The sequence below is a fragment of the Bidens hawaiensis genome, unplaced genomic scaffold (genome assembly GCF_021521415.1).
Source record: "Bidens hawaiensis isolate Kalapana, Puna unplaced genomic scaffold, B.hawaiensis_p1.1 tig00049164_1, whole genome shotgun sequence".
Lineage (NCBI taxonomy): Eukaryota > Viridiplantae > Streptophyta > Magnoliopsida > Asterales > Asteraceae > Bidens > Bidens hawaiensis.
The window spans coordinates 65,731-91,261 of record NW_027506111.1 but is presented as its reverse complement, the minus strand read 5'-3'; the positions used below and the strand labels follow the sequence as shown (position 1 = coordinate 91,261).

General features: G+C 39.4%; 1 protein-coding gene and 1 pseudogene across 2 annotated transcripts; one reads left to right on the top strand and one right to left on the bottom strand.

Moving 5' to 3' along the window:
- Nucleotides 1-6: 6 nt before the first annotated feature.
- LOC143616739 (cell division cycle 5-like protein) lies at nt 7-4,783 on the bottom strand. The gene is made up of 4 exons (XM_077089486.1): nt 4,494-4,783; nt 2,083-3,771; nt 1,711-1,992; nt 7-750 (listed from the first exon to the last, which is right to left on the bottom strand). The coding sequence occupies exons 1-4, from the start codon at nt 4,668-4,670 to the stop codon at nt 208-210; spliced, it is 2,691 nt and encodes an 896-aa protein (XP_076945601.1). The 5' UTR covers nt 4,671-4,783; the 3' UTR covers nt 7-207.
- A 2,022-nt stretch (nt 4,784-6,805) lies between these two features.
- Nucleotides 6,806-25,215, top strand: LOC143616738 (polygalacturonase At1g48100-like; annotated as a pseudogene). The gene is made up of 9 exons (XR_013150711.1): nt 6,806-7,073; nt 16,210-16,286; nt 19,353-19,484; nt 19,696-19,912; nt 20,646-20,690; nt 20,782-20,821; nt 23,972-24,139; nt 24,328-24,518; nt 24,820-25,215. The product of XR_013150711.1 is annotated as a polygalacturonase At1g48100-like (transcript).
- The last annotated feature ends 316 nt before the right edge of the window (nt 25,216-25,531 follow it).

Here is a 25,531-nt window from a genome sequence, read left to right as displayed (position 1 = left end):
CAACTATTAATAATATAGTCTTATGTTTTAAACGGAGTTAAGCATTTTAAAGCATTAAAAACCGTAACAGTTCAACATCGCAAACAAACATAAATAAAAAACACAAATACAGTTAAAACATTCTGTTCAGAAACAAAAATTTAATAACATTGTGGTCTTAGGTGGACAGAGCTGAAACACCAATACACGACTAGCTTCATGGGTCATCTACGTTGAGGGCTCATCAGCTTCAGATTTCGACACCTCTACTTGAACGACATCAGCCTCACCGTCTTTTTGAGCAGACACATCAGTCAAGGGTAGTTCAGTCATTTCAGTAGGCTCAACGGTCTGATTTGCTTCATTAACGTGCTCCGTACCCTCATCTGAGATCTTTGTTGGCACATCAGTTTGAATGACATCAGCCTCACTGTTGGTTTCAAGACCGTCTTTTTGAGCAGATACCGAGTCCTCGGGTTCAGCCATATTTGCATCTTGTATGTTTGCTGCGGTTTCTTCTTCTTCTTGTTTGTACTTCTGCATGAGGTTATGAATCCTTTCTTGCTCAGCAAGTAAATCACCGTAACGGTTCTGTAAAGTTTTCTCTAATTCCTTTTGCTTTTGCACATCTTCCCAGATGCTGTTTATACGGTTTGATGCTGCTAACTTTTCTTGTCTTTGTAAAGCTTGAAAACACTCGTATTCGGTACCAGCTGTGTCCATTTGCTTGAAAGTTGACTCAATTTGTGACCAGATATTGGCAGCGCGCATCTACATATAATTAATAACTAATTAGTAAAAATATCAAACAAAATAAATGACAAAGTTTGTTAAATTGTGGCATGCTTCATTTAGCAATGTGCTTCAATGACTTTATTTGATTTCGGGTTGTGTTTTATCTCAAACACGCCAAACGGGTCAAATAAAAAAATCTAGTTAAAGAGTGTTCATAAACCGCCCAAACCAAAGTAAGGTCCGGTTAAAAACATATACAATCCGATTTTAATGGTATGACGATCTACGGTTTAGAACTTCAAACTGGTCGTGTAAACCAAACTAGCCTTTTAACATTTATTATTTAACTTTTTAAGTTTTAGGAACATAAAGTTGTGTGTATATTACAATATCATTAATAAAAAATCCTTAGGTTTAAAAAAATGTAATACAAAATTACGCATTTGACTAAAAAAGAGTCAAAAGCTGCCAAATCGAACCATCATACTGTGAAAAACAACCCGGCCCAGTTCAGCTTGTCTTTTCCCAAATTGTAGTTACCATAAACAACCCTAGCTAAAACATTAATGAGTCAAGGTCGATTGAGTTGAACAGGTAAAGAGTCAGCATAAGTTTACTTTTAATGATGATATATCTGTTACTTTTCTACTCAAAAACTTTTTTAAATCAATCAATCAATCATTGATTGATTTAAAAAAGTTTTTGAGTAGAAAAGTAACAGATATATCATCATTAAAAGTAAACTTATTAAAAACAAACATTTAAAAACTTTTTTAAATAAAAATTGTTTTTATATTCAAATTAACATTTTACTTATTAAAAACAAACATTTTTAAAAATACTATACAAAAAGCATTTGCTAATCAACGTAACTTGAGCTAGCTCGTTTTATCTTAAAATACCCAACCGCACATCCCGTACTTCAAGTAAAGAAAACAAGCAACTATGTGTAAACATTAAAGAGACAAAAAGCAAAAGGAAAATTATTTTTGTAACCTGATAGCCATTAGTTAGAAGTTTAATCTTTTGCTCGAGACGGTTTGCCTTTCTTGTATCCTCATCCATTTTCTTCTTAACAATATCAAACTCCTCTTGATAAGCAGCAAGCTTCTCCGTGTTTCCAGCAACACTTGAAAGACCATATGAGTTACGGGTTGGGAAGTACATAATATCGTTTAAGCATGTTTTGTGTGCTTCAACAAACTCATCAATATCCTCATCCTCGTGCCCCATTGCCACCCGCACAAATTTTGCCTCTTCTTTAATCATTTCATCCGCCTGCACATAAATTTATAACAAGCTCAATGACTTTCTCGACCGAATAATAACATTTTATAGAACAAAAATACAATATAACTAAAATATTACCGCTTTGAGTTCGTCTTCATCGAATTCTTCGATATCGGGAATGGAAACAGATTTCCCGCGTTTACTTCCCTTCTTTTTCTCCTTGTCATCAAGCGGATATTTGACATTATCATGTTCAAGTAATAACAAAAGTTCTTTTCTTATCATCTCGTCCGCTTGTTCAATCATAGTAGGTGGAACAAAAGAACTCTTATCTTCATCATCTCTTACTAAAGATTTCTTAACTAGGTCAAGTGAGCCAGCTGGCGGTCGAGGAAGCTCCAGCTGCAATACTTTTGATCTTTTCTTAAGTAACGCAAGCTGTCGGGCCTCCTCTTCAGCTTTCTCACGGGCAATCCGGTCAGACATGTCCTCTTCTATTTTCTCCTCGGGTTCTTCACTGTCTTCTGGAACGGGTTGGGCAACTATCTGATACTCGTTCTTGGGCTGCGGAAGACCGGTCAAACCCGCCCGTAAATTCTGCCTCATGTCCGCTTGCCTTTTTAACTCAGCTTTACCACTATCGTGCATTTCCATGTCATTAATATGAAGCTCATCCCGTAATGGAGTCCCTTTAGGTGTGACCCCAAACGATTGACCGTCTCTCGGTGTCATTCCAATCCTAGGTGTCATACCCGTGGCTCCAGGGGTCGACATTGGTGTCAACATCGGGTTTGGTGTTTGAATTTCCTTTTTCTTGGGAGTAACACCTGAAAAATCTGATGGGTGTAAATCTGGATTTTCGCCACCGAGTAACGGCGTTTGAGAGAGTCTTAATCTGGCTTGATTTTCTGCCTCCATCATAATAGCATCTTGTTTCCCAGCTGGTGTTCTTTGTGGGGTCCGCATTGGGGTCATTGATTGATGTGGGGTTTGAGTGTAATCAGCTAAAAGTGCACGTGTGGCCCGACTTCCTTCGGAAAACTCTTCATTCAAAGCGGGAAGACTAAACTTTGCAATTTGTTCCAATTCATAATCGGGAATTTGTGGTGTCGGGAGGTTCATTTTGGGTCGTTTTCTAACAGTTTCGGGGTCGTTCATTTTGTTTGCTTGAAGTATAGCCGCTGGAGCATCTTGCCTCTGTGCAATTTTGTTCCTTGCAACATCCTGCTTTCTCAAACGGGCCTCTTTATCAGCCCGCCTTTCACCTTCAAGTTCTTCAATCGTAGTCGGGAATTTCGGTTGTTCAACAACTGAGCTCTCTTCAGTGACATCATAAAACCCGGGTGGGGGCTGCTTCTCAAACGGGATTTCAGCGTTATAATCGATTCCCTTTCGCTTCCGCTTCCTATGTCGGTTACCAATCCCAGCCGCCTTTAATTCCCGCCGTTTTTGTAACGAAGCGAGCCGTCTAGCTTCTTCTAGTTGCTTCTCCCGCGCCTTTCGTTTCGCCTTTTTGCCACGTGTATTGGCTAAACGAGCCCGAGCTTCTGAAAGCATTTCCTTTTCATCTTCGTCCATGTCGACTGGGTCGGGTCGGGCCGGCTTTGACTCCGGGTTCGGGTCAATCTCTCCGGGTCGAAGCTTTCTTGGATCATCGCTCGGATCGTAATTTTCGTCTTTTGCACACGCAGCATCTAAAAGTTTTTCATAACGCTCTAAACATTGAGAAGGCGTACGACCCACAATTGGTGCAATTGTTCTCCATTGAGTTGGCATTAGCTTTGCAAGATGAAGCAGCTTCTCATCTTCTTCCCGTGTCCATTCGGTCTGTACAAATTATTAAAAAATAAGTCATATATCCATATCTAAGTAAGTAAACTAGAAGTGTTTACATGAGTCTAATATGAGTTGTATCAATATCTGTGTTGTTAAAGGTAAGTATGGATGTAAAGCTATTTACAATACAATGTTAAAAATAACTGTTCTGTACTTAGGTCATTAAAAATAGATGCAGAGTAAACTGTAATCAGATAAATAATTGTTTATTAATTATTAATTAAATTATACTTCTTTTTCATTATTTTTATATACTTTGAGAAACCATAAACGAGCCTAAGCTGGGCTCGAGCTTGTGTAGCACCTTAAACGAGCCAAAAGCTCAGCTCGGCTCATGAGTTATAAACTTTTAGCCCAAAACCGACCCAAACCAAAGCAATACTGAACATCGTTATACCTATCAAGCATCAACAACAATTAACCTAAAACCATTTGGAGCTCTTTTTCCAAAGCTCGAGCTCGGCTCATGAGTTGTTTTTCAAGATCGAGCTCAAATCGTTTATTAATTAAATTATACTTCTTTTTCTTTATTATTATATATTTTGAGAAACCATAAAACGAGCCTAAGCTGGGCTCGAGCTCGTGTAGTACCTTAAACGAGCCAAACCGAACCGTGCACACCCCTATTAATCTAATAATAATACTAAACATCATTATACCTATCAATCAACAACAGCAATTAACCTAAAACCAATCAATTAAAGTTTACCTACCTTTTTAATTGAAGGATCGAGCCACTCGTACCAACGAGCTTTACACTGTTTAGCCGATTTACGAACAAGCAAGGAAGATATACGAGCCCATTGATTCTTGCCGTATTTCATAACAGCAGCTTTCAAGATCTCATCTTCGGTGTTCTTCCAAACACCTCCCTTTATCATTATCCTCATCTTTGCTACTTCAAATTAGTACAGCTACTGAATAATTGATTGATTGAGAATGAATGAATGAATGAAGAAACACGAACCCTAATACTTGAATAGTAATAATAATATCGGCATCAATTGAGATAAAAGATACTTGAAGAACGGAATAATAATAATAATAATAATTTTGACCTAAATCTCGGTTTCTTTCGTTCGATGATATTTTAAACCGGCATACAAGAACCAGCTGAGACCAGTTATAGATTTAACTTCATAGCCCAAGCCCATCCTCTTAATAGGCCCATATTGTTAAAAGAGGGGTATTTTTAATTTTAGGAATCGAAACCGGGTAGGAAGTTCTGGGTAAGGTTAACAAAAGTTAAAACTGGTTTATGGTATAGTCGGGTATTTGTCCGGTTTGTATCGTGTTTCTGTAGGGTAGGGTCAGGTTTTGACCGGGTATTTCCGGTTCCGGTTCTGGCGGGTCCGAGTCGGTTTCGGGTATGGTACAGGGTATTTTGTGCACCTCTGTTAAAACTAATTAAAACCTGGTTACATAAACCGAAACCTTGTATGATCGAATAAAGTCAAACTCGGTTGGGTAGGAACTGGTTTCGAGTATAGTCGGGTATTTAATCAGGTTTTGACTGGGTTTTATGGGTTTTTTCGGGTTTTGATTTAGGTCAGATTTTGACCTGGTAAAGGTGGAACCGGTTCCAGCTAGTTCGGGTTGGGCCCCGAACCGAGTATTACCTATTTATTTTTAACTAGCTCAAGGTAGAGGTGGGCAAACGGGTTTTAGTAGGAACTGAACTAGTTCCAGATATGGTCAGGTTTTTGACCAGTTTTTATTGGATTTTGGTCGGTTCGGGTCTATTGTTGTTTACAAGTATGCCTTAAAGATGGACAAACATCATTCTCTTCTTCAAATATCTATTGATAACGACCTGAATCCGACCCCGGGTATTTCCAATACCCGGTTCTATTAGAAAAAACCTGATTTGTGCACCTCTAGGTAGAGGTGGGCAAATCAGAGGTTTATTTTTCAGGAATCGGATATGAACCCTAACCGATTCCAGGTGTATCGGATTTTTGACCAGTTTTGTCTGGTTTTTATCGAGTTTTGGTCAGGTAATCTTTTATGTTATGGTAAATTAAACTAAACAAAGGTAATAAATTTATTTAAAAGTAATGTTGGAAGATCTAGTAAAAAAAGTTTGAAAATAAAACATTAAAAAGATTTGAAAAAAAAAACACAGTGACGTTGTGTTTTGGATTTGCACGCATAAAAAAAGTGTATGAATTGATGAAAACCATGGGTGGGTTTAATTACAAATCCCCTGTATTGAATGAATAAAATACTCAACTAATTTGTGGTTACATGTATTAATAAGTATTATACGGGTTGATACTATATTTTATGTGTACTAATTCTACGCAATTTTTCTTTAAATACAAATATGATTATATGAATGGTTGATACCTGATATCAAATTCACATTTTCTACATGACAATTAACAAACACCAATAAGAACATGCTCGTTATATAACTAATTTTAGCTAAATAAAAGAGTATCACATAAACATTTGTACTTATTTTGATTTTGATATATAAGACAACTTAGTTAACCACTTAAATCACTATTTTCCCACCTCTCACGATATTGTGGCTAACACTATATACAAATTTCTTATACAGTTATTTATTTGTATTTAGTTATGCAATGAACATGTTCCTATATACATTTTAGTTATGTAATAATGAACATGTCCCTATATTTAGTTATGCTATGAACCTGTTCCGGTTAAGCTACGTATTATGGTTTTTAACTAGTGACGGCTACTTATAGCGTCACTGTCACGTAGGTAGTGAGATTTTAACCAAGAGGGATCACCCCACCTGAACGCTTGGCCATAAAGAGAAATCACAAGACAAGTTTGCTTAACCAATTGGACAACGAGCTTGCAATAATATATTGCATTTTGGCCCAAGTGGGACCATATGCTCAAACCCAACTATAATTCACATAAAAGAAAGAATTTTATTAATTTGTTTTGTTTTTTGAGAATAAAGAATTTAATATTGGAATGTCAGGCGCCATCAAACAATCTCTGATTAATTCTTTCAAGTCCCTTGCTTATATAAGCACCAAACAAACACATCATTTTGGCCATCTAAAGTCCACCAACAAGCATGGGTGATTTTAGATTTAGAAAGCTTATATTTGCATTTGTGATTGTGATTCTAGTGTGGGCTTCAAGCATAGAAACTTGCAATGCAAGAAGAGGCAAGCATTGGAGGCAAAGAAGAGGAGGCACTTTAAGTTCATTGTACAAGAAAGGAAAGAGTGACCATGGACACGAAAAGTCAAAACCGAAACAAGAACAAGGGCATCCATGTCCGCCTCCAGAAATACCACTCACACTGTGACATCTGCCCTGATCCGACCCGACCCAGGTACCCGTTTCTCTGACCCGATCTCTTTCTTTTATGATTTAATATTTATTTATACTTATATTTTACTTTTAATAATAATATATATTTTCCTTCCCGCCTTTTTCTCTCTCTTTCTTTCCGCCGTCCCCTCCCTCTTCCTTCTCTCTTTCCGCCTTCTTTTCCCTCTTGTCGCCGTCCCGCCCTTACGCCTTGTTTCCCTCCTCTTTGCTTGTCCTTTGGTTCTTCCCGCCTAAGGATGTCTGCAGCTCCACGCGCCAGACTCCTTACATGGAAGCCTGCGTGAAGACATCTTGTTCCTGCGATGCGTGAAGAGAACTCTTCGCAGCGCGCTAAGAATGCATGTTCTTCCCGCAATGCGCTAAGAATGTATGTTCTTCCCGCGATGCGCTTAGAATTCTTGTTCTTCACGCAGCACGCTAAGGATGTGATTCTTCCCGCAGTGCGCTAAGGTTTGTTGTGCCAGCCTTCGCGCTCGCGCACTCAGCCTTCCCGCGCTTAACCCTTGTATCTTCTGTTTAAATCTAGCCGTTTGCTTTTGTGTTGTCTTATCTTTTTAGCCGTTGACCTAATCTGCTTTATGTCTGAATAGTTACTTTCGGCGCAGCATGCGCACCAACCCCATTGGTTGACAGATAAAGTGACTGACATAATCTTTTGAGATCTGCTTTTGCCATGCTTGACCAGTACCTTTATCTGAACCGCCCATGTTTTTTTTTACTGTTCCCTGTCAGCTTTATCTTGCCCCCTGCAGCTGCCATATCTTTTGATATCTTTACTTTTCAGAACTTTTTACCGTTGATATCTTTTCTTTTACTTTTTGAGATCTTTTCCCCCTTTTTCTAGGGTTTGTGTCTCCTAGGGTTTTCCTATAAATAATAGTATTATTTTTCCTAACACTACACACACAAAACACTTACTCTCTCCTGACCTCCTCCTTGCTCTCTCTGCCGCCTCCCTCTCTGCCTCCGTCTTCCTCCCTGATCTGCCCTGCTTTTCCGGTAATATATATTATATAATAATTTACTTATTAATTATGCTAACTTATTATCAAGACTTAAAACAGATCGTTAAAACAATAATCTTAATTATAGGTTAACTTTGCTTGTTTAAGAGTTGATTCTTGCATATCTTTCACCGCATCGTTTATCAAGTGAGTTATCTCGTATCTAATCCCTTTTTATTTTAAATGCTTTGGGATGTTCATGTGTTCATACAAAACTTGAGTCTTAAACTGTTTATGAACTTTAGTCGCGCAGTATCCCATGTGTTGAGGACGTAGACTTGGCTGTTTATTTGTATGTGTGGATCATTAACCGTATGGACGGTCTATTCCGCAGTTTTCATGGTACCATTAGATGAACACGGGAGAACATTCGTTTATGATTTTCTCTTTTGTTACACTTGCACAGTTAGTCTTGTTTGTGAGCTCAATTGTGAGCACTGGCAGTCTTGTCTCTTAGAGTTGGTCCCGATCAGATTACACCCTTGTTGAAAACCAGACATACACATGTTGCGCGCAGATTTTATTGTTATCTATGTATTGTATTAAACTTGATTTCTCACCAACACGCAAGTGTTTGACGTTTATTTTAACACATGTTCAGGTTTGCAGTAGCTGTTTTGGAGCTTGTGGACACATAGGACGTTTTTACTTTTGGACCTAGATTAAAATGTATCAAGACAAGTTAATGTTGTTTGAATGTTATAATTTAAAATATATTGATTTATGTTTGATTTATGTTTGATTTATGTTCTATATTTTCCCCGCTGCGCGTGCGCGATAAAATGTGTATTAATAAATATTGACACCAATAGTGTCGCGAGTAATGAAGCAATATGTGGCGCCCCGATGTATAATCCGCCTTTGGTCGGGGTGTTACAGATTGGTATCAGAGCTCGTTGACTTTAGGATAGGTGGTTAGACGTAACGGCCTAGAATACCTAAGAGTCCCTTCTCGCGCATGAGAGAAATCTCATGTTTGCGCGCTTATTGTTAATTACTCGTTATTTATGAATATGCTCGCGCTTGCGCAGTATATGATTTTATGTTTTATTTCGCGATATTTCGATTTTTTTTGTTGAATTTCGATTTTTATTGATTTTACTTACATATTCGTTTGTGGGATTTGAAAATCCGAAAAGTCATGGTGATACATGAATAGTTGATTTTCAATTTCCATTTACGATTATGTTCTGAGGTTGGAGACTTGAAAAGTCATGGTGATACATGAATTGTCAACCTCCAATACTCATTTTCTTGTATATTTTATATTGAAGATTGGAAAGTCATGGTGATACATGAATCGTCAATCTCCAATACTCGTTTACTCGTATATTTTAAATTGGGAATTCGGAAAGTCATGGTGATACATGAATTGTCGATTTCTGATTTGAATTTGTTACCTTTATTAAGTCTGCATTTTGGGTCATTTATTTTACTTTAACTTTTGATAGCATCTAACTCCGTGAAACCAAGCTTTATAAAGTTATACTTTGCGATAAAACCAAGATATTAACTAAAATTAAAACTTTTATAGAATGCCTCCGCTATCTCGCCGATTTCAGAGAAGAGAAGCCTCGCGCATGCGTAGACAGCAACGTTCCCAGGAAATGGCCGCCGCAATAGCCCAAGCTTTGAGCCAAAACAATACCAACACCTCGAGTTATAACATTAAGTCCTTTAATGCGGGTAACCCTCCAAAGTTCACAGGTCTTGAAGGAGCCACTGTGATGCTCCAGTGGCTTGAGAAAATAGAAAACACTTTCCTCCACACCCAATGCCCCTCAGACAGACGAACCCTGTATGCTTCCAGTGTCCTGGAATCCAGAGCGCTTACATGGTGGAATGGAGTAGCTCATGCGCGTGGCGCAGAGGCTGCTTCTAGCATGACATGGGAGGAATTCAAGGAAATTCTTACGCGAGAATTCTGCCCTCCCAACGAAGTTAAGCGCCTGGAGGAGGAATTTTGGAATCTTAAGCAGTACAGTGGTGAAGCGCGAGAGTACGCGACGCGCTTCCACGAACTAAGTTTGCTTGTCCCTCACCTTGTTACCCCTTCCCGCCGAGCCATAGAGAAATTCCTTGGGGGTCTCCCCATGGAAATTCAAGATTCTGTATGGGCCAGAAACCCAGTTACCCTCTCTGACGCCATCGAGTTGGCCGCTGTGCTCAGCGACAACCATGTCAGAGCAGGAACCCTGTTCCTGCGGGGATCTGAGAAGACCAAACCCACCAAAACTGCCCCTGAACCCGCAGAAACCAAACCTGAACCCTCAAACCATAACCAGAAACGTAGGCGCAGACAAGCTTACGCGCTTACCAACCCGCCCATAGTCCAGCAACCCGCTTACCAGCCTCTAGCATACGCCCCTCAACCTCTGTCAGCCTACCCAACACCTCCTATAGGCCACAACTATGCCATAACCAATCCCGCACTCCCTGCCCCGCCTCCTAAGAAACCTTACACAGGAAACCATCCCTTTTGCCCAACCTGTAGATTTCACCACCCAACCCAAACCCCGTGTCGACTTTGTAACCGATGTGGCCGTACTGGTCACACTGCTGAAAACTGTAGAATCCTTCCCGCAAATCCAATTGCGCCAACACCACCAGTCTACCCGCAGAACCCACAATCAATCTACCAAAACCCACGACCCAGATCGTGCTTTAACTGCGGTGATCCCAGTCATTTCCGGAACGCGTGCCCAAGACTACAAGTTCAGATTACGCAAGCGAATCCGGTGAACCAGATTTCGAACCAAGTGACGCGTGGACGAGCTTTTAACATAACCGCGCACCAAGCGCAAGCGAATAATGACGTAGTTAATGGTACATTTTTACTTAACGGATTTTATGCTTCTGTACTTTTTGATACTGGCGCCGATCGAAGCTTTATCTCTCGCGCCTTCGAGCAGAAGCTTGCGCGACCGCGCAACGATTTAAAAGAAGATTTTTCAGTTGAATTGGCTAACGGTGAAACTGTTTTAATTAACTCGGTGATTAAAGATTGTACGCTTAACCTTAACGAAAACGATTTTCTGATTGACCTCATCCCTATGCCTCTTGGAAGCTTTGATGTTATTATTGGTATGGACTGGCTTTCGAATAATCGCGCCGAAGTTATTTGCGCCAAGAAATTGATTCGCATACCTCGAGAAAATGGTGATCTTCATATTTACGGCGAAAAACCCTCCCGCGGTCTTAAACTTATGTCTTGCGCCGAAGCCCAAAGACTCATGCGGAAGAAGTGTATTGCATTTCTAGCCCATGTGGTTAAACCTGCTGAAGAAAAGAAGCTTCGCGATATCCCTGTTGTGCGTGATTTCCCTGAAGTTTTTCCTGATGATCTTCCTGGTATCCCTCCCGCTCGTGAAGTCGAGTTCCGTATTGATCTTGTCCCTGGTGCTTCCCCCGTGGCTAAATCTCCTTATCGTCTTGCACCCGCTGAGATGCAAGAATTGGCAAGCCAACTTCAAGAGTTGACTGCTAAAGGATTCATTCGCCCTAGCTCTTCGCCCTGGGGTGCTCCGGTGTTGTTCGTTAAAAAGAAAGATGGATCGTTTCGCATGTGTATAGATTACCGCGAGTTGAACAAACTCACCATTAAGAACCGGTATCCCTTACCGCGTATTGACGACCTCTTCGATCAACTCCAAGGTGCCTCTTGTTTCTCGAAGATTGATCTCCGCTCTGGCTATCACCAGTTGCGCATCCGCGATGAAGATGTTCCGAAGACTGCCTTTCGAACTCGTTATGGCCATTTTGAATTCTTGGTCATGTCCTTCGGTCTAACCAACGCACCCGCCGTTTTCATGGATCTAATGAATCGGGTGTGTAGGCCTTTCTTGGATAAATTCGTGATTGTGTTTATCGATGATGTTCTGGTGTATTCTAAGACCAAGGCCGAGCACGAGCAACATCTTCGGTTGGTGTTGCAAAAGCTTAAAGCTGAGCAACTCTATGCTAAGCTTTCCAAGTGTGAATTCTGGTCTGATGAAGTACAGTTTCTTGGTCATGTTGTAAACAAGATGGGTATTCATGTCGACCCATCCAAGATTGAAGCAATCAAGAGCTGGATTACGCCATCCTCTCCTTCTGAGATCCGTTCCTTTCTAGGCTTAGCTGGTTATTACCGGCGCTTTATTTCGAACTTTTCAAAGATCGCTTTGCCTTTAACAGCTCTTACGCACAAAGGTAAACCATATATTTGGGGCTCGAAGCAAGAAGAAGCCTTTCTGACGCTCAAGCGTTTGTTGTGTGAAGCTCCTGTTCTTGCGCTACCTGAGGGTAATGATGATTTTGTCGTGTATTGCGATGCATCCAACCAAGGTCTTGGTTGTGTTCTTATGCAACGAGGCAAGGTTATCGCTTACGCATCGAGGCAACTTAAGATTCATGAAAAGAATTATACAACTCACGACCTCGAGCTTGGTGCAGTTGTTTTTGCCTTGAAGATCTGGAGACACTACCTTTATGGTACTAAGTGTATCCTTTACACTGACCATAAAAGCCTTCAGCATATCTTTGATCAAAAGGAACTTAACATGAGGCAACGCCGATGGAACGAACTCATCAGCGATTACGATTGTGAGATCCGGTATCATCCTGGTAAGGCTAATGTGGTAGCCGATGCGCTCAGCCGAAAACCCTGCCAACTTAACTGTATCTTGCCGCGCACCCAGCTTCACTTCGCGCCGATTCAAAGCAACCTTGAATCGCGTATTCGTGACGCGCAGCGCGCATCCATCAGTAATGGTAACCTTCGCGCCGAGTTAGCGTGTGGCGCGGAAGCACTCTTTGTCCCTAATCTGAGTGGAATTCTCTGCTATCTCAGTCGCATCTGGATCCCTTGTGATGAGAATCTTCGCGCTGATATCCTGAGTGAAGCGCACAAATCTCGATATTCTATTCATCCTGGCGCTGATAAGATGTACAAGGATTTGCGCATAACTTATTGGTGGCCCGGTATGAAAAAGGATATTGTTGTGTTCGTAGCTAAGTGCCTGACTTGTTCTAAAGTTAAAGCTGAACACCAACGCCCATCTGGTTTGCTCGAACAACCAGAAATTCCTACGTGGAAATGGGAATGTGTAGCGATGGACTTTATTACCAAGTTACCTTTGACAGCAAGCAAACATGATAGCATTTGGGTAATAGTGGATCGATTGACTAAGTCTGCTCACTTTCTGCCCATTCGTGAAAACTACCGTGTTGAGCAACTCGCGCAGCTTTATGTCAAGGAGATTGTCTGCCGTCATGGTACTCCTTTGAGCATCATATCCGATCGCGATGGCCGTTTTATATCTCGCTTTTGGAAATCTCTCCAATCTGCACTAGGAACTCGCTTGGACATGAGTACGGCATATCATCCTCAGACTGACGGTCAGTCTGAGCGAACTATTCAAACTCTTGAGGATATGCTCCGATCTTGTGTTCTTGATTTTGGAGGTAATTGGGATTCGCACCTGCCTTTGATTGAGTTTTCTTATAATAACAGCTATCATTCCAGTATCGGTATGGCCCCATTTGAAGCACTTTACGGTCGTAAGTGCCGCTCCCCGATCTGTTGGAGCGAAGTGGGTGAAACTCAAATCACAGGACCCGAACTTGTTCAAGAGACAACTGATAAAATCGCCAAGATCCGTGATCATCTGCTGACTGCCAGGAGCCGACAGAAGAGTTACGCAGATCGTAGGCGAAAGCCTCTCGAATTTCAAGTTGGTGATCTTGTTCTCCTCAAAGTGTCGCCTTGGAAAGGTGTTGTCCGCTTTGGGAAGAAAGGTAAGCTTACTCCTCGTTATGTTGGTCCATTCAAGATTCTCGCGCGTGTGGGAAAAGTTGCCTACAGACTTGACCTGCCGCTCGCGCTCAGTAATGTGCATCCAACGTTCCATGTATCCAATCTCAAGAAGTGTTTAGCCGACGAGAACCTTCACGTTCCACTAGATGAAGTTCAAGTTGATGAAACTATGCATTTCGTTGAGAAGCCTGTTGAGATTATGGATCGCGAGGTTAAGCAAACCAAGCGCAGTCGTATCCCTATCGTGAAAGTTCGTTGGGAGTCCAAGCGCGGAGCCGAGTTTACATGGGAAAGGGAAGATCAAATGAAGATCAAGTACCCGCACCTGTTCTCTGCGCAACCTACTTCGAGATAAATTTCGGGACGAAATTTCTTAAAGTAGGGGAGACTGTGACATCTGCCCTGATCCGACCCGACCCAGGTACCCGTTTCTCTGACCCGATCTCTTTCTTTTATGATTTAATATTTATTTATACTTATATTTTACTTTTAATAATAATATATATTTTCCTTCCCGCCTTTTTCTCTCTCTTTCTTTCCGCCGTCCCCTCCCTCTTCCTTCTCTCTTTCCGCCTTCTTTTCCCTCTTGTCGCCGTCCCGCCCTTACGCCTTGTTTCCCTCCTCTTTGCTTGTCCTTTGGTTCTTCCCGCCTAAGGATGTCTGCAGCTCCACGCGCCAGACTCCTTACATGGAAGCCTGCGTGAAGACATCTTGTTCCTGCGATGCGTGAAGAGAACTCTTCGCAGCGCGCTAAGAATGCATGTTCTTCCCGCAATGCGCTAAGAATGTATGTTCTTCCCGCGATGCGCTTAGAATTCTTGTTCTTCACGCAGCACGCTAAGGATGTGATTCTTCCCGCAGTGCGCTAAGGTTTGTTGTGCCAGCCTTCGCGCTCGCGCACTCAGCCTTCCCGCGCTTAACCCTTGTATCTTCTGTTTAAATCTAGCCGTTTGCTTTTGTGTTGTCTTATCTTTTTAGCCGTTGACCTAATCTGCTTTATGTCTGAATAGTTACTTTCGGCGCAGCATGCGCACCAACCCCATTGGTTGACAGATAAAGTGACTGACATAATCTTTTGAGATCTGCTTTTGCCATGCTTGACCAGTACCTTTATCTGAACCGCCCATGTTTTTTTTTACTGTTCCCTGTCAGCTTTATCTTGCCCCCTGCAGCTGCCATATCTTTTGATATCTTTACTTTTCAGAACTTTTTACCGTTGATATCTTTTCTTTTACTTTTTGAGATCTTTTCCCCCTTTTTCTAGGGTTTGTGTCTCCTAGGGTTTTCCTATAAATAATAGTATTATTTTTCCTAACACTACACACACAAAACACTTACTCTCTCCTGACCTCCTCCTTGCTCTCTCTGCCGCCTCCCTCTCTGCCTCCGTCTTCCTCCCTGATCTGCCCTGCTTTTCCGGTAATATATATTATATAATAATTTACTTATTAATTATGCTAACTTATTATCAAGACTTAAAACAGATCGTTAAAACAATAATCTTAATTATAGGTTAACTTTGCTTGTTTAAGAGTTGATTCTTGCATATCTTTCACCGCATCGTTTATCAAGTGAGTTATCTCGTATCTAATCCCTTTTTATTTTAAATGCTTTGGGATGTTCATGTGTTCATACAAAACTTGAGTCTTAAACTGTTTATGAACTTTAGTCGCGCAGTATCCCATGTGTTGAGGACGTAGACTTGGCTGTTTATTTGTATGTGTGGATCATTAACCGTATGGACGGTCTATTCCGCAGTTTTCATGGTACCATTAGATGAACACGGGAGAACATTCGTTTATGATTTTCTCTTTTGTTACACTTGCACAGTTAGTCTTGTTTGTGAGCTCAATTGTGAGCACTGGCAGTCTTGTCTCTTAGAGTTGGTCCCGATCAGATTACACCCTTGTTGAAAACCAGACATACACATGTTGCGCGCAGATTTTATTGTTATCTATGTATTGTATTAAACTTGATTTCTCACCAACACGCAAGTGTTTGACGTTTATTTTAACACATGTTCAGGTTTGCAGTAGCTGTTTTGGAGCTTGTGGACACATAGGACGTTTTTACTTTTGGACCTAGATTAAAATGTATCAAGACAAGTTAATGTTGTTTGAATGTTATAATTTAAAATATATTGATTTATGTTTGATTTATGTTTGATTTATGTTCTATATTTTCCCCGCTGCGCGTGCGCGATAAAATGTGTATTAATAAATATTGACACCAATAGTGTCGCGAGTAATGAAGCAATATGTGGCGCCCCGATGTATAATCCGCCTTTGGTCGGGGTGTTACACACACCTCCACCTAAAGGTTCAAAGTTTAATGTGATTGATTATGGAGCTAAAGGAGATGGTGTTTCTGATGATACAAAGGTGAGGTATCTGCTCATGCATTTAGATTATAATAATTAACAATTTTCGTTTTGTTGCATAATGTACACTTTACATAACGTAAAATACCTCTTAGATAGTTTAGGTAGTTAAATATGTGGGCCTTCTATGACACGAGGATTTGTAATCGTGCCCACAAGGGAAACAAGAAAGAAAGGTAAAACGTTAAAATGAAGTATACATATTGAAGAAACACTAACCGGACCCCGGGCAGATTACTGGTAACCTGGGGGTTAGATAGATGTTTCCCACGAGGGGTTAGACCCTGAGAAGATGGTTCTTCTGATAACCTGCAAAACAGACACCGTGAGCTTGTCACTGAGAAGGGGGGGGGTTCCTCCTTGTGACCACCCTCCGGCGTGAGAATCATACTAGATTGCTCTTTAAATATAAATGTATATTAAGAGATTGCTAGAGCAGATATCAGGTATAATATGATGATACGAGATAAGATGAGATGGTCATACCATTTGTGGTATTTATAGCCGAAGGTATGTTTCCAATGAGGTGTGGCCGGCTGCAACAGTGTTCCTGTTCCACCAACAGTGGCTTACGCACGTGCCCTGCTGGTAGTTGGTGGGTAGGCAACGGCTGATAGTGACCAGGCCTGCTGTGTACTATTCCTTTTCCACCAACTGGCGGCTACGCACGTGGTATGGCCGTAGTTGGTGAGTAGGCAGCGGCCAATAGTGACACAGTACAGGAGCATGCTGCTCGCCATACTGTTGTCAATAAGCTGTCGTATCTTTAGTCAGATCTTTTTCCCATACCTCGTCAGGTACAGTACAGAAGATCTTCCCGTATCGTACGGACTGGCTTATTTCGGCGGGAGTATTCCCCCTCTCGCCCTTGTGCGGGATTGTTCCCGGCTTTGCTCATTCCCTCAGGTGACACTGAGTGATTGAGAGCTAAGTGCCTTGTGCGTGTAGCCATGCTGCGCGGGTGGCCTTCCCTGATGGCTTGTATCCGAAGCTGCGGGAACAGGCGGAGTCCACCATCGGGAGGCATTTCCTGCGGGACCAGCTTGCGTACTGCGCGTAAGGACGTCACGTCTCTGAGCATGGTTGGTCCTGCGGATCCAGTTGGTTTCTGCGCAGACGTCCCTCTTCAAGGTGAGTCTTGCGGGTCCAACTGGGCTCTGCTGGGACCTACCTCTTCACATATATTAACCTAGTAAGCATTCGCTTTGAGTTATCTGAGGTGATATACCTTCGTTAGAAAAGTATTGTCTCTAGATGTGACAAGGATGAAGAAGTGAACACACGTCCGTCTAGTTTTAAATTAATTCCCAAGCATATCATGCATTAGTTACGATAACAAATGTATTAGCAAGTTAATATAAGCATAAGAATAGAGTAATTTTAAGATTATACAAAATAAAAAAATAATCTCCAGACGCTCATGTTTTACCTAAAAAATGTATATAAATCATTTGATCGTATAAACCAAATCGTGATCCAAAACCAACCCATAAACAAACCGAGTTTCTAACTCTAATGAATCTAGTAATCTAGGACTAACATTTTGTATTCACAATTCAATAGTATCATGCATGACTACTTGCTTTTACCACATCCACCACCTACTAACCATTTCTATACCACTTTTCAGTATAGCAAATGAACAAAAACAGTCACATAATCAAAGTTTGCATTTTATTTTGGAATTAAGTAATCCAATAAAGTTAGCATGTAGTACGTAAGGACATGCATTTGTCACAAGATTTACATTTGGTTCAATTTTTAACTCTAAAGTTTGATGCAACTTGTGTGGTTTCTAAAAGAAGACAGGTGGCTATTGAATGTTGTATGTTTTATCTATTAAAGGCATATGCATATAAAATCATAGAATCAAAAATAAACAAAATTAATTAAGTGGGACCACTCAGAAGCCTCACAACAGCAGTTTGCATGATCCAGATTCCAACAATAAATGTATACCTTCAACTCTTCAAGCCTTCAAGGTTTCAAATGCAAACTAACAACTTTATGACATAACTATGTGTAGTTGTGTAGTCATATTAAACTTTAAAATGAACAAAAACTTATAGGAAAACAATTTTAAACTAATTATAATAATCTAAACCTAGTGTACATATACACACACTAAGGCTATTCGTAATGGACGATATTGAAGGACGAAAAGGGGCGATTTCTATGGTTAACACCACCCCAGGCTACAAAGTGGCGATTTATGTGTGTGTGTGGGTGGTGGGAGGGGAGAAATAGTTGTCGCCTTACATTCCTTTTCTTTTATTATTATATTCAAATGTGTGTGATTATATATACATATATATATATAGGATCAGGATCATGAGAGAACCTTTTTGAAATTAAGAACTATGAGAACCATTTTGGATCACAAAAAACCCAAAAATAAAAAAAATCATAAAATAAAATAAAACACAAATGAAAAAAGTAAAAAAACCAAAATTCTTATTTTATCATCCCGGTTTCATATATAAAAAAAAACTCGGTTTAGCTAAATTATATACACATATGTATAATATATACATATATGTATATTTACATGTTTTTTTTGTACACATGTGTATAATTTAAGATAAATGATGTTGTACATATGTGTATATTACGTAACTAAAGATTAAATAAAATTATACATATGTGTATAATACAACGTTTTTTTTTTTGTTTTTTTTTATTTTTTTTATTTTTTTATGTTTTTAATGAAACCGGAATGAAATATAAGAATGTTGGTTTTTTTACTTTTTTAAAATTTTTATTATTTTTCGTTTTATGATTTTTTTAAATATTTTTTAAAGGTGTTTTTAGCGGTCCAAAATGGTTATCAAAGTTCTCAATTTGCAAAGGGTTCTCTTAGGATCCTTACCCAATATATATATATATATATATATATATATATATATATATATATATAGGGGCTACAACACCACTATGCCCCTAAAACAAAAACCCACATTTTATTGACTGAACGTCACATGGCACAAAACGTCATATTTTGTAATCACTCCACTACACATAGCCGAACAGAATTGTGGCCTCATAAAAACACGTGTGCGTAATGCAGGCATTTCAAGATGCATGGGCGGATGCTTGTAAAGTGGAAGCATCAACGATGATGGTGCCATCGGGTTATGAGTTTCTAGTGGGACCCATTTCTTTCTCTGGTTCATATTGTCAAAGAAACATTCTTTTTCAGGTAAACCATGTCGATTCCGATAATTTATGTCTTAAATATTAAAAATGGTTCAAAAGAAAACTGTATCGGTAAGTCGTACGTAAGTGATCCAAAATGTATTTTTAGTTCATACAACTATCATCATAATAGTATTTTATTTTGTAATTATATGTAATCCATTACTTATTTATTATTTTAAGCTATAAATAATTGACAAATTATAATGTTGCAGCTTGATGGTACAATCATAGCTCCAACAAATGTAGAAACATGGGGGTAAAGGTCTTCTACAATGGCTTGAATTTACAAAACTTGTAGGACTCACAATCAAAGGACAAGGCACCATTGATGGAAGAGGTTCTATCTGGTGGACAAAATCTAAAGTTGATGACAATGAACAACAATTAATTCTTTCATCATATAATACCACATTTAAACAAAATCCACAAGTATTATTTTATCCTTGCTACTTTTATTTTTGTTTCTTCCAAATTTTATAATCTGATACGAACTCTAACATGACAAGAACTTGAAAATCGTGTCAGATACATAAACCAGGGTACAACACAAGTATTTAAAAAATTAAAAGTAATTGTGTTTAAAATATACAACTTGTTAGTCATTTCTCTTTATTTTTGACATAGGATCTTCACACACACGGGTTGTATAGGGCTATACGAGTCATATAGGACATGATTTGTGTTAGTTTGTATCGGCTATATGAGTAGTTGAAGACCTATACAGCTCGTATAGTGTTATATGGGCTGTATAGGCTGAAAAAGCTATTTTTTGTCTCTTCCGTACATTTGTCAGCCATGCGTGGTCTATACAGCCCGTATAGCCCTATACGAGTCGCATAGGCTGCTTGTATAGTCAGCATGAGGGTGTTGTATGAAGATCACATTCCTTATTTTTTAAAGTCCGTCATAAAATACCCATTTAGTTAAGTTATAAAATTTTAATTTTCTTAATTATAAAACTAAACTGGTTAAACATTTTGACTTGTTAGATAAACCTGAATACGATCCGTTTAGCAGAAATGTTTGTGCGTTTGACCCGAAACAAATTAATTAAATTAAACCGAAACCAGTAAATTTCATGTTAGATTCTTTTCATGTTAGAAATTCACATCAATGTTTTTATATTCATCTAATCAAGTTAAGAAAAAATTGTTCATGACAGGTAAGCAGCTCATTAGATGGGAAAATGCCTAATACAAAACCAACTGTAAGGATAACATAAATAGTTAAATACATAATACATTGAATATACTATGTTAGTATTTTATGCTGACGTGTCACCTATTTTTTATACACAGGCATTGAGATTTTATGGGAGTTTTAATGTGACAGTCACAGGTAGAGGTGTTCAAAAAAACCGGTTACGGAACCGGTTTGGCCGGTTCAACCGGAAACCGGTTTTTTAAAAACCGGTTTTTTTAAAAACCGGTTTGACCGGTTTACGTAACCGGTTTACGTATCGGTTATACGTTTTGGAGCCAAAACCGGTTTTATAACCGGTTTTTTTTATAACCGGTTTTTTTTAATAACCGGTTATTAAAAAACCGGTTAACCGGTTTTTAAAATAACCGGTTTATTACCGTTATAAAAAAAAACCGGTTAACCGGTTTTTTAATAACCGGTTAACCGGTTAAACCGGTTTTCGAACGTTACCAAACGGCTTTATAGCCGTTTTTTTTTTTTTTTTGACCGTTTTTTAGCCGTTTTTTTTTTGTTTTTTTACCATTTTACCCCCACAAACATCTATATATAGTTTAGGTTGGGTATTGGTTAGATCACACTTGATTATACAACTCCAAACGCTCTAAACGTTTATTTCATACGCGATTATACAACTCCAAACGCTCTTCTTTCGTAGTCGTTTATTTCATACTCGAGTATACCACTCTTAATTCGTAGTCGATTATCATGGCCTCCCAAAGTGCTGCTTCATCGGTCAACATGGGTGCCTCGAACACGGGAGAAACCGTCGTTCGGGTCATCCCCACGAAACGAAACCAAGATATTTGGCAACATTTCGACCTATGCGAAATGTCTAACGGAACCCAAAAAGCTAGATGCAAACATTGTTTGAAGTTTTATAACAAAGAAGCAAACTCCAGTTTAAGAGCTCATGTAGAAAAGCCCTCTTGCAAGGTCTTGAAGGACGAATCCGGAAGTAGTTCGCAGCCGGAGATGACGAATCAAGGAACGGTGTTTACGTACGACCTTGAAGCGGTACGTCAACAGTTTGGCAACTTTGTGATTCAACAATCACTTCCTTTCAACCACTTCGACAACCCTCAATTCACGGAGATGATGCAAAAGTATGTTCAACCACGCTACCAACACGTAAGTCGTTCGACCCTTAGAAGAGATTGTCTTAAAGCATGGAAAAACGCTAAATCCGAACTAATTTCATACTTTTCAAACTTACAAACTGGTGTGAACTTAACAACGGATGTGTGGTCGGTACCTAATGGTTCGCCCGACTCATACATTTGTGTGACGGCTCATTGGGTTGACCCCCGGTCGTGGCAAATGATGAAACGAACCGTTGCGTTTCAATTGTTTGATTACCCGCACACGGGTAGAAATATTTTTAAACTCTTGGATAAAGTCATTCGACAATACAAGATTGAAGATAAAATCTTTTCAATATCGTTTGATAACGCGTCCAACAATACGGCCGCGGTTGGCCATTTAAAATTAAAGTATAAACCTATCTGTGATGGAGCGTTTTTTCATAGCCGATGCATTGCACATATTATCAACTTGGCCGTGCAAGATGGGTTAAACGTGATCGAAACGCAAAGAAACAATTTTAAAAGAATGTTACGAGATGTTTTTAGCAACAATTCAACATTTTCAAGATACAAAAAATTTTGTGAAGAAGCTAACTGTCAATGGTTGGGGCCTAATTGGGATTGTCCAACAAGATGGAACTCGACTTGTGAAATGTTTGAGAAAGCCATCCAACAAAAACAATCGTTAATTGCGTTTCATCAAATTTTGTCAAATAGGGGTAAATGTGCACCGTACGATCCTAGAAACTGGTTATTGATTGAGATCGTTACGGAGGTTCTTCAAATTTTTAAATCTTGCACAACTAGTTTATCCGGGGTTTACTATCCAACAAGCCCCATTGCTTTACCAAAAATTGCTGTCATGTGCACAAAGTTGACTGAAATTCATTGTAGGGGTGCACCTTATTTTGATATGGGTGCAAAAATGAAAGAAAAATTTAGAAAATATTTTCAACAACTACCCGCTGTTTTGACCTGTGCGGCTGCGTTAAACCCTTGCATCAATGTTGGTGGTGTTGAAGCTTTAATAGAAAAAATTTGTGATGAGCTAGAGTTAAACGACGATCAAAACCCCCATTATAACCAAACTTTAAAGAATGCTTTCAACACCACCTTGGCAAACATGTATGATGTTTACCTTACAAAACACGGGTCGTCTTCCCAAATTCATGACTCGTTAAGAGCTGTTGCCCAATCCCAATCCCAAACCGACCTTGAAATGGGGATGTACTACATGATTTGGGAAGACGCCGGTAAACGTCAAAGGGTAAACACCCCAAGCAGTGAACTTGGAAGGTATGGTGGTACCAACTTTGTGAAACACATGACTCCGGATGAATTTAGAAGTCTTGATATGCTGGCTTGGTGGAGAGGTAAGGAGGATGAGTTTCCGATCCTCGCCGCCATGGCCAAAGATTTACTAACGGTCCAAGCTTCCACGGTAGCTTCGGAGTCTGCTTTTTCTGTTTCTGGCAGGGTTATATCGATTAGGAGGACTCGACTCACTCCACCAGCTGTAGAGATGTCGATTTGCTACAAGGATTACTTGGACTCTTTAGATAGGGCACAACATCAACGCTCACTCGAGGGGGAAATGGAGTATGAGGCGGCCTTGTATGAAGACGAGGTCAATCAAGGACACACTCAACCAATGACCGATGAAGAAGCCGCGTACGACGATTACCTAAGGAATAGCTCGGGATCGGGTAGCGAAGAAAATGAGTAACAAACATCAACTTGTTAATGTAATCGTGTCTAAGCATTCTTTAATGTTTGTATTTTTGAGTTACGAATATGCGATAACGATTTAATGTTTGTATTTTTAATGTAAAAGCTATAAATGAAAGTTATGTGTTTTTAATCTTCCAAGCAAAGAATGCTAACAACGAAACCCTAAACCCTAAAGCAAAAAAAAAAAAAAAAAAAAAAAAAAAAAAAAAAAAAAAAAAAAAAAAACCGGTTAACCGGTTAGACCGGTTATTAAAAACCGGTTGTAAAAAAAACCGGTTTAATAACCGGTTCTAACCGGTTTCTAAACCGGTCCAAACCGGTTTGGCCGGTTTGAGTTTTCATTGACAAAAACCGGTTAATAACCGGTCCGGTTATTAACCGAACCGGTTTTTTTCTGGATAAAAAAAACCGGTCCGGTTAATAACCGAACCGGTTTTTTCAAAAAAACCGATTTGTGCACCTCTAGTCACAGGCATAACAATACAAAACAGTCCTCAGTGCCACCTGAAATTTGACAACTGTGATGGAGTTTTAGTTTATGGTTTTAGTGTTTTGTCTCCTGGTGATAGTCCAAATACTGATGGAATTCACTTACAGAACTCCAAGAATGTGTTAATCCACACTACAGATCTTGCTTGCGGTAAATAATATTTATCTCCTAAGTCCAGTTAACTTTTTTTTTTGGAACGTCAATTTTCTTTGTGTGTTAGGCTACCACACTCTTTAAATTTGGATAGCCCGTTGTACTAGGAAAAAAAAACACATATACTTGCATAGGAAATACAAGTAACATGTTTTATAATAATATGTAACATTGTTGGTGTGTAGGTGATGACTGTATATCTATACAAACAGGATGCACAAATGTATATGTACATGATGTAAATTGTGGGCCAGGGCACGGAATAAGCATAGGAAGTTTAGGAAAAGATGGCACGACAGCATGTGTTTCGAACATTACTGTTCGAGACATTAACATGCATAACACGATGACGGGCGTTAGGATCAAGACTTGGCAGGTACAGAGTACAAACTACCTATATTTTTCTCATTTTGAAAACGGGTTTTTGGACCAATGTGTGGGCCGAGCCCACTAAACTCTTTATAGGCCAAACCAGCCTATAAAAGTTCATTTCTTTTCCAGCCTATAAAAGTTCATTTCTTTTTCACATTATTAGTTTGTTACCGTATATTAAATTTTCGAAAATGGTTAAAAATTAAAAAAAAAACCAAGATGTAACAATTATTCCATGAGACGATTTTGCGAGTTTAAGTCTAATATAACTAAGATTTAACGCATCTCAAAATAATCACATGTAGGGAGGGTCAGGGTCAGTACAAGGAGTATTATTCTCAAACATTCAAGTTTCTGAAGTTGAATACCCGATCATGATTGATCAATACTACTGTGACCACAGTAGTTGCAAGAACCACACATCTGCGGTGACGGTCTCAAACATTGCATATGAAAATATTCGAGGCACCTACACTGTAAAACCAGTTCATGTCTCATGTAGTGACTATAAACCTTGTATGGATGTAAGGTTGACCGACATTGAGCTAAAACCTGTGCCTAAAGGCTACCACATGTACGAAGCGTTCTGTTGGCAAGCCTTCGGGGAATTATATGCACCCACTATACCAGAAATCGATTGCATTCAACAAGGTATACCATCAAGCAGTTGGGACCCTGACGAGACCGTATGTGTAGCATAGCTTTAGTATGGTTCGGTGTATTAGTCAGCGAGGTCGGTTTAGTTGCTAGCCTTCTTTCACATTATACTAGTGCTTGGTATGAGTATAAATATATGTAGCATTATGATATAGATTGGTTGTATTATAGGGATTCTTGATACTCATCATGTCATTGTTACATTACAAACATGTTAGCTTTGTTTTTGTTTGATATTGGCTAACTAGAGTAATTACACCGTAAAAATTGAAGTAGAGTAATAATTGTAACATCCGGCCTCTCGTACCACAAATATTGTCCGTTTTGTCTCTGGTGGATCGCCAATCCAAGAACTCACGG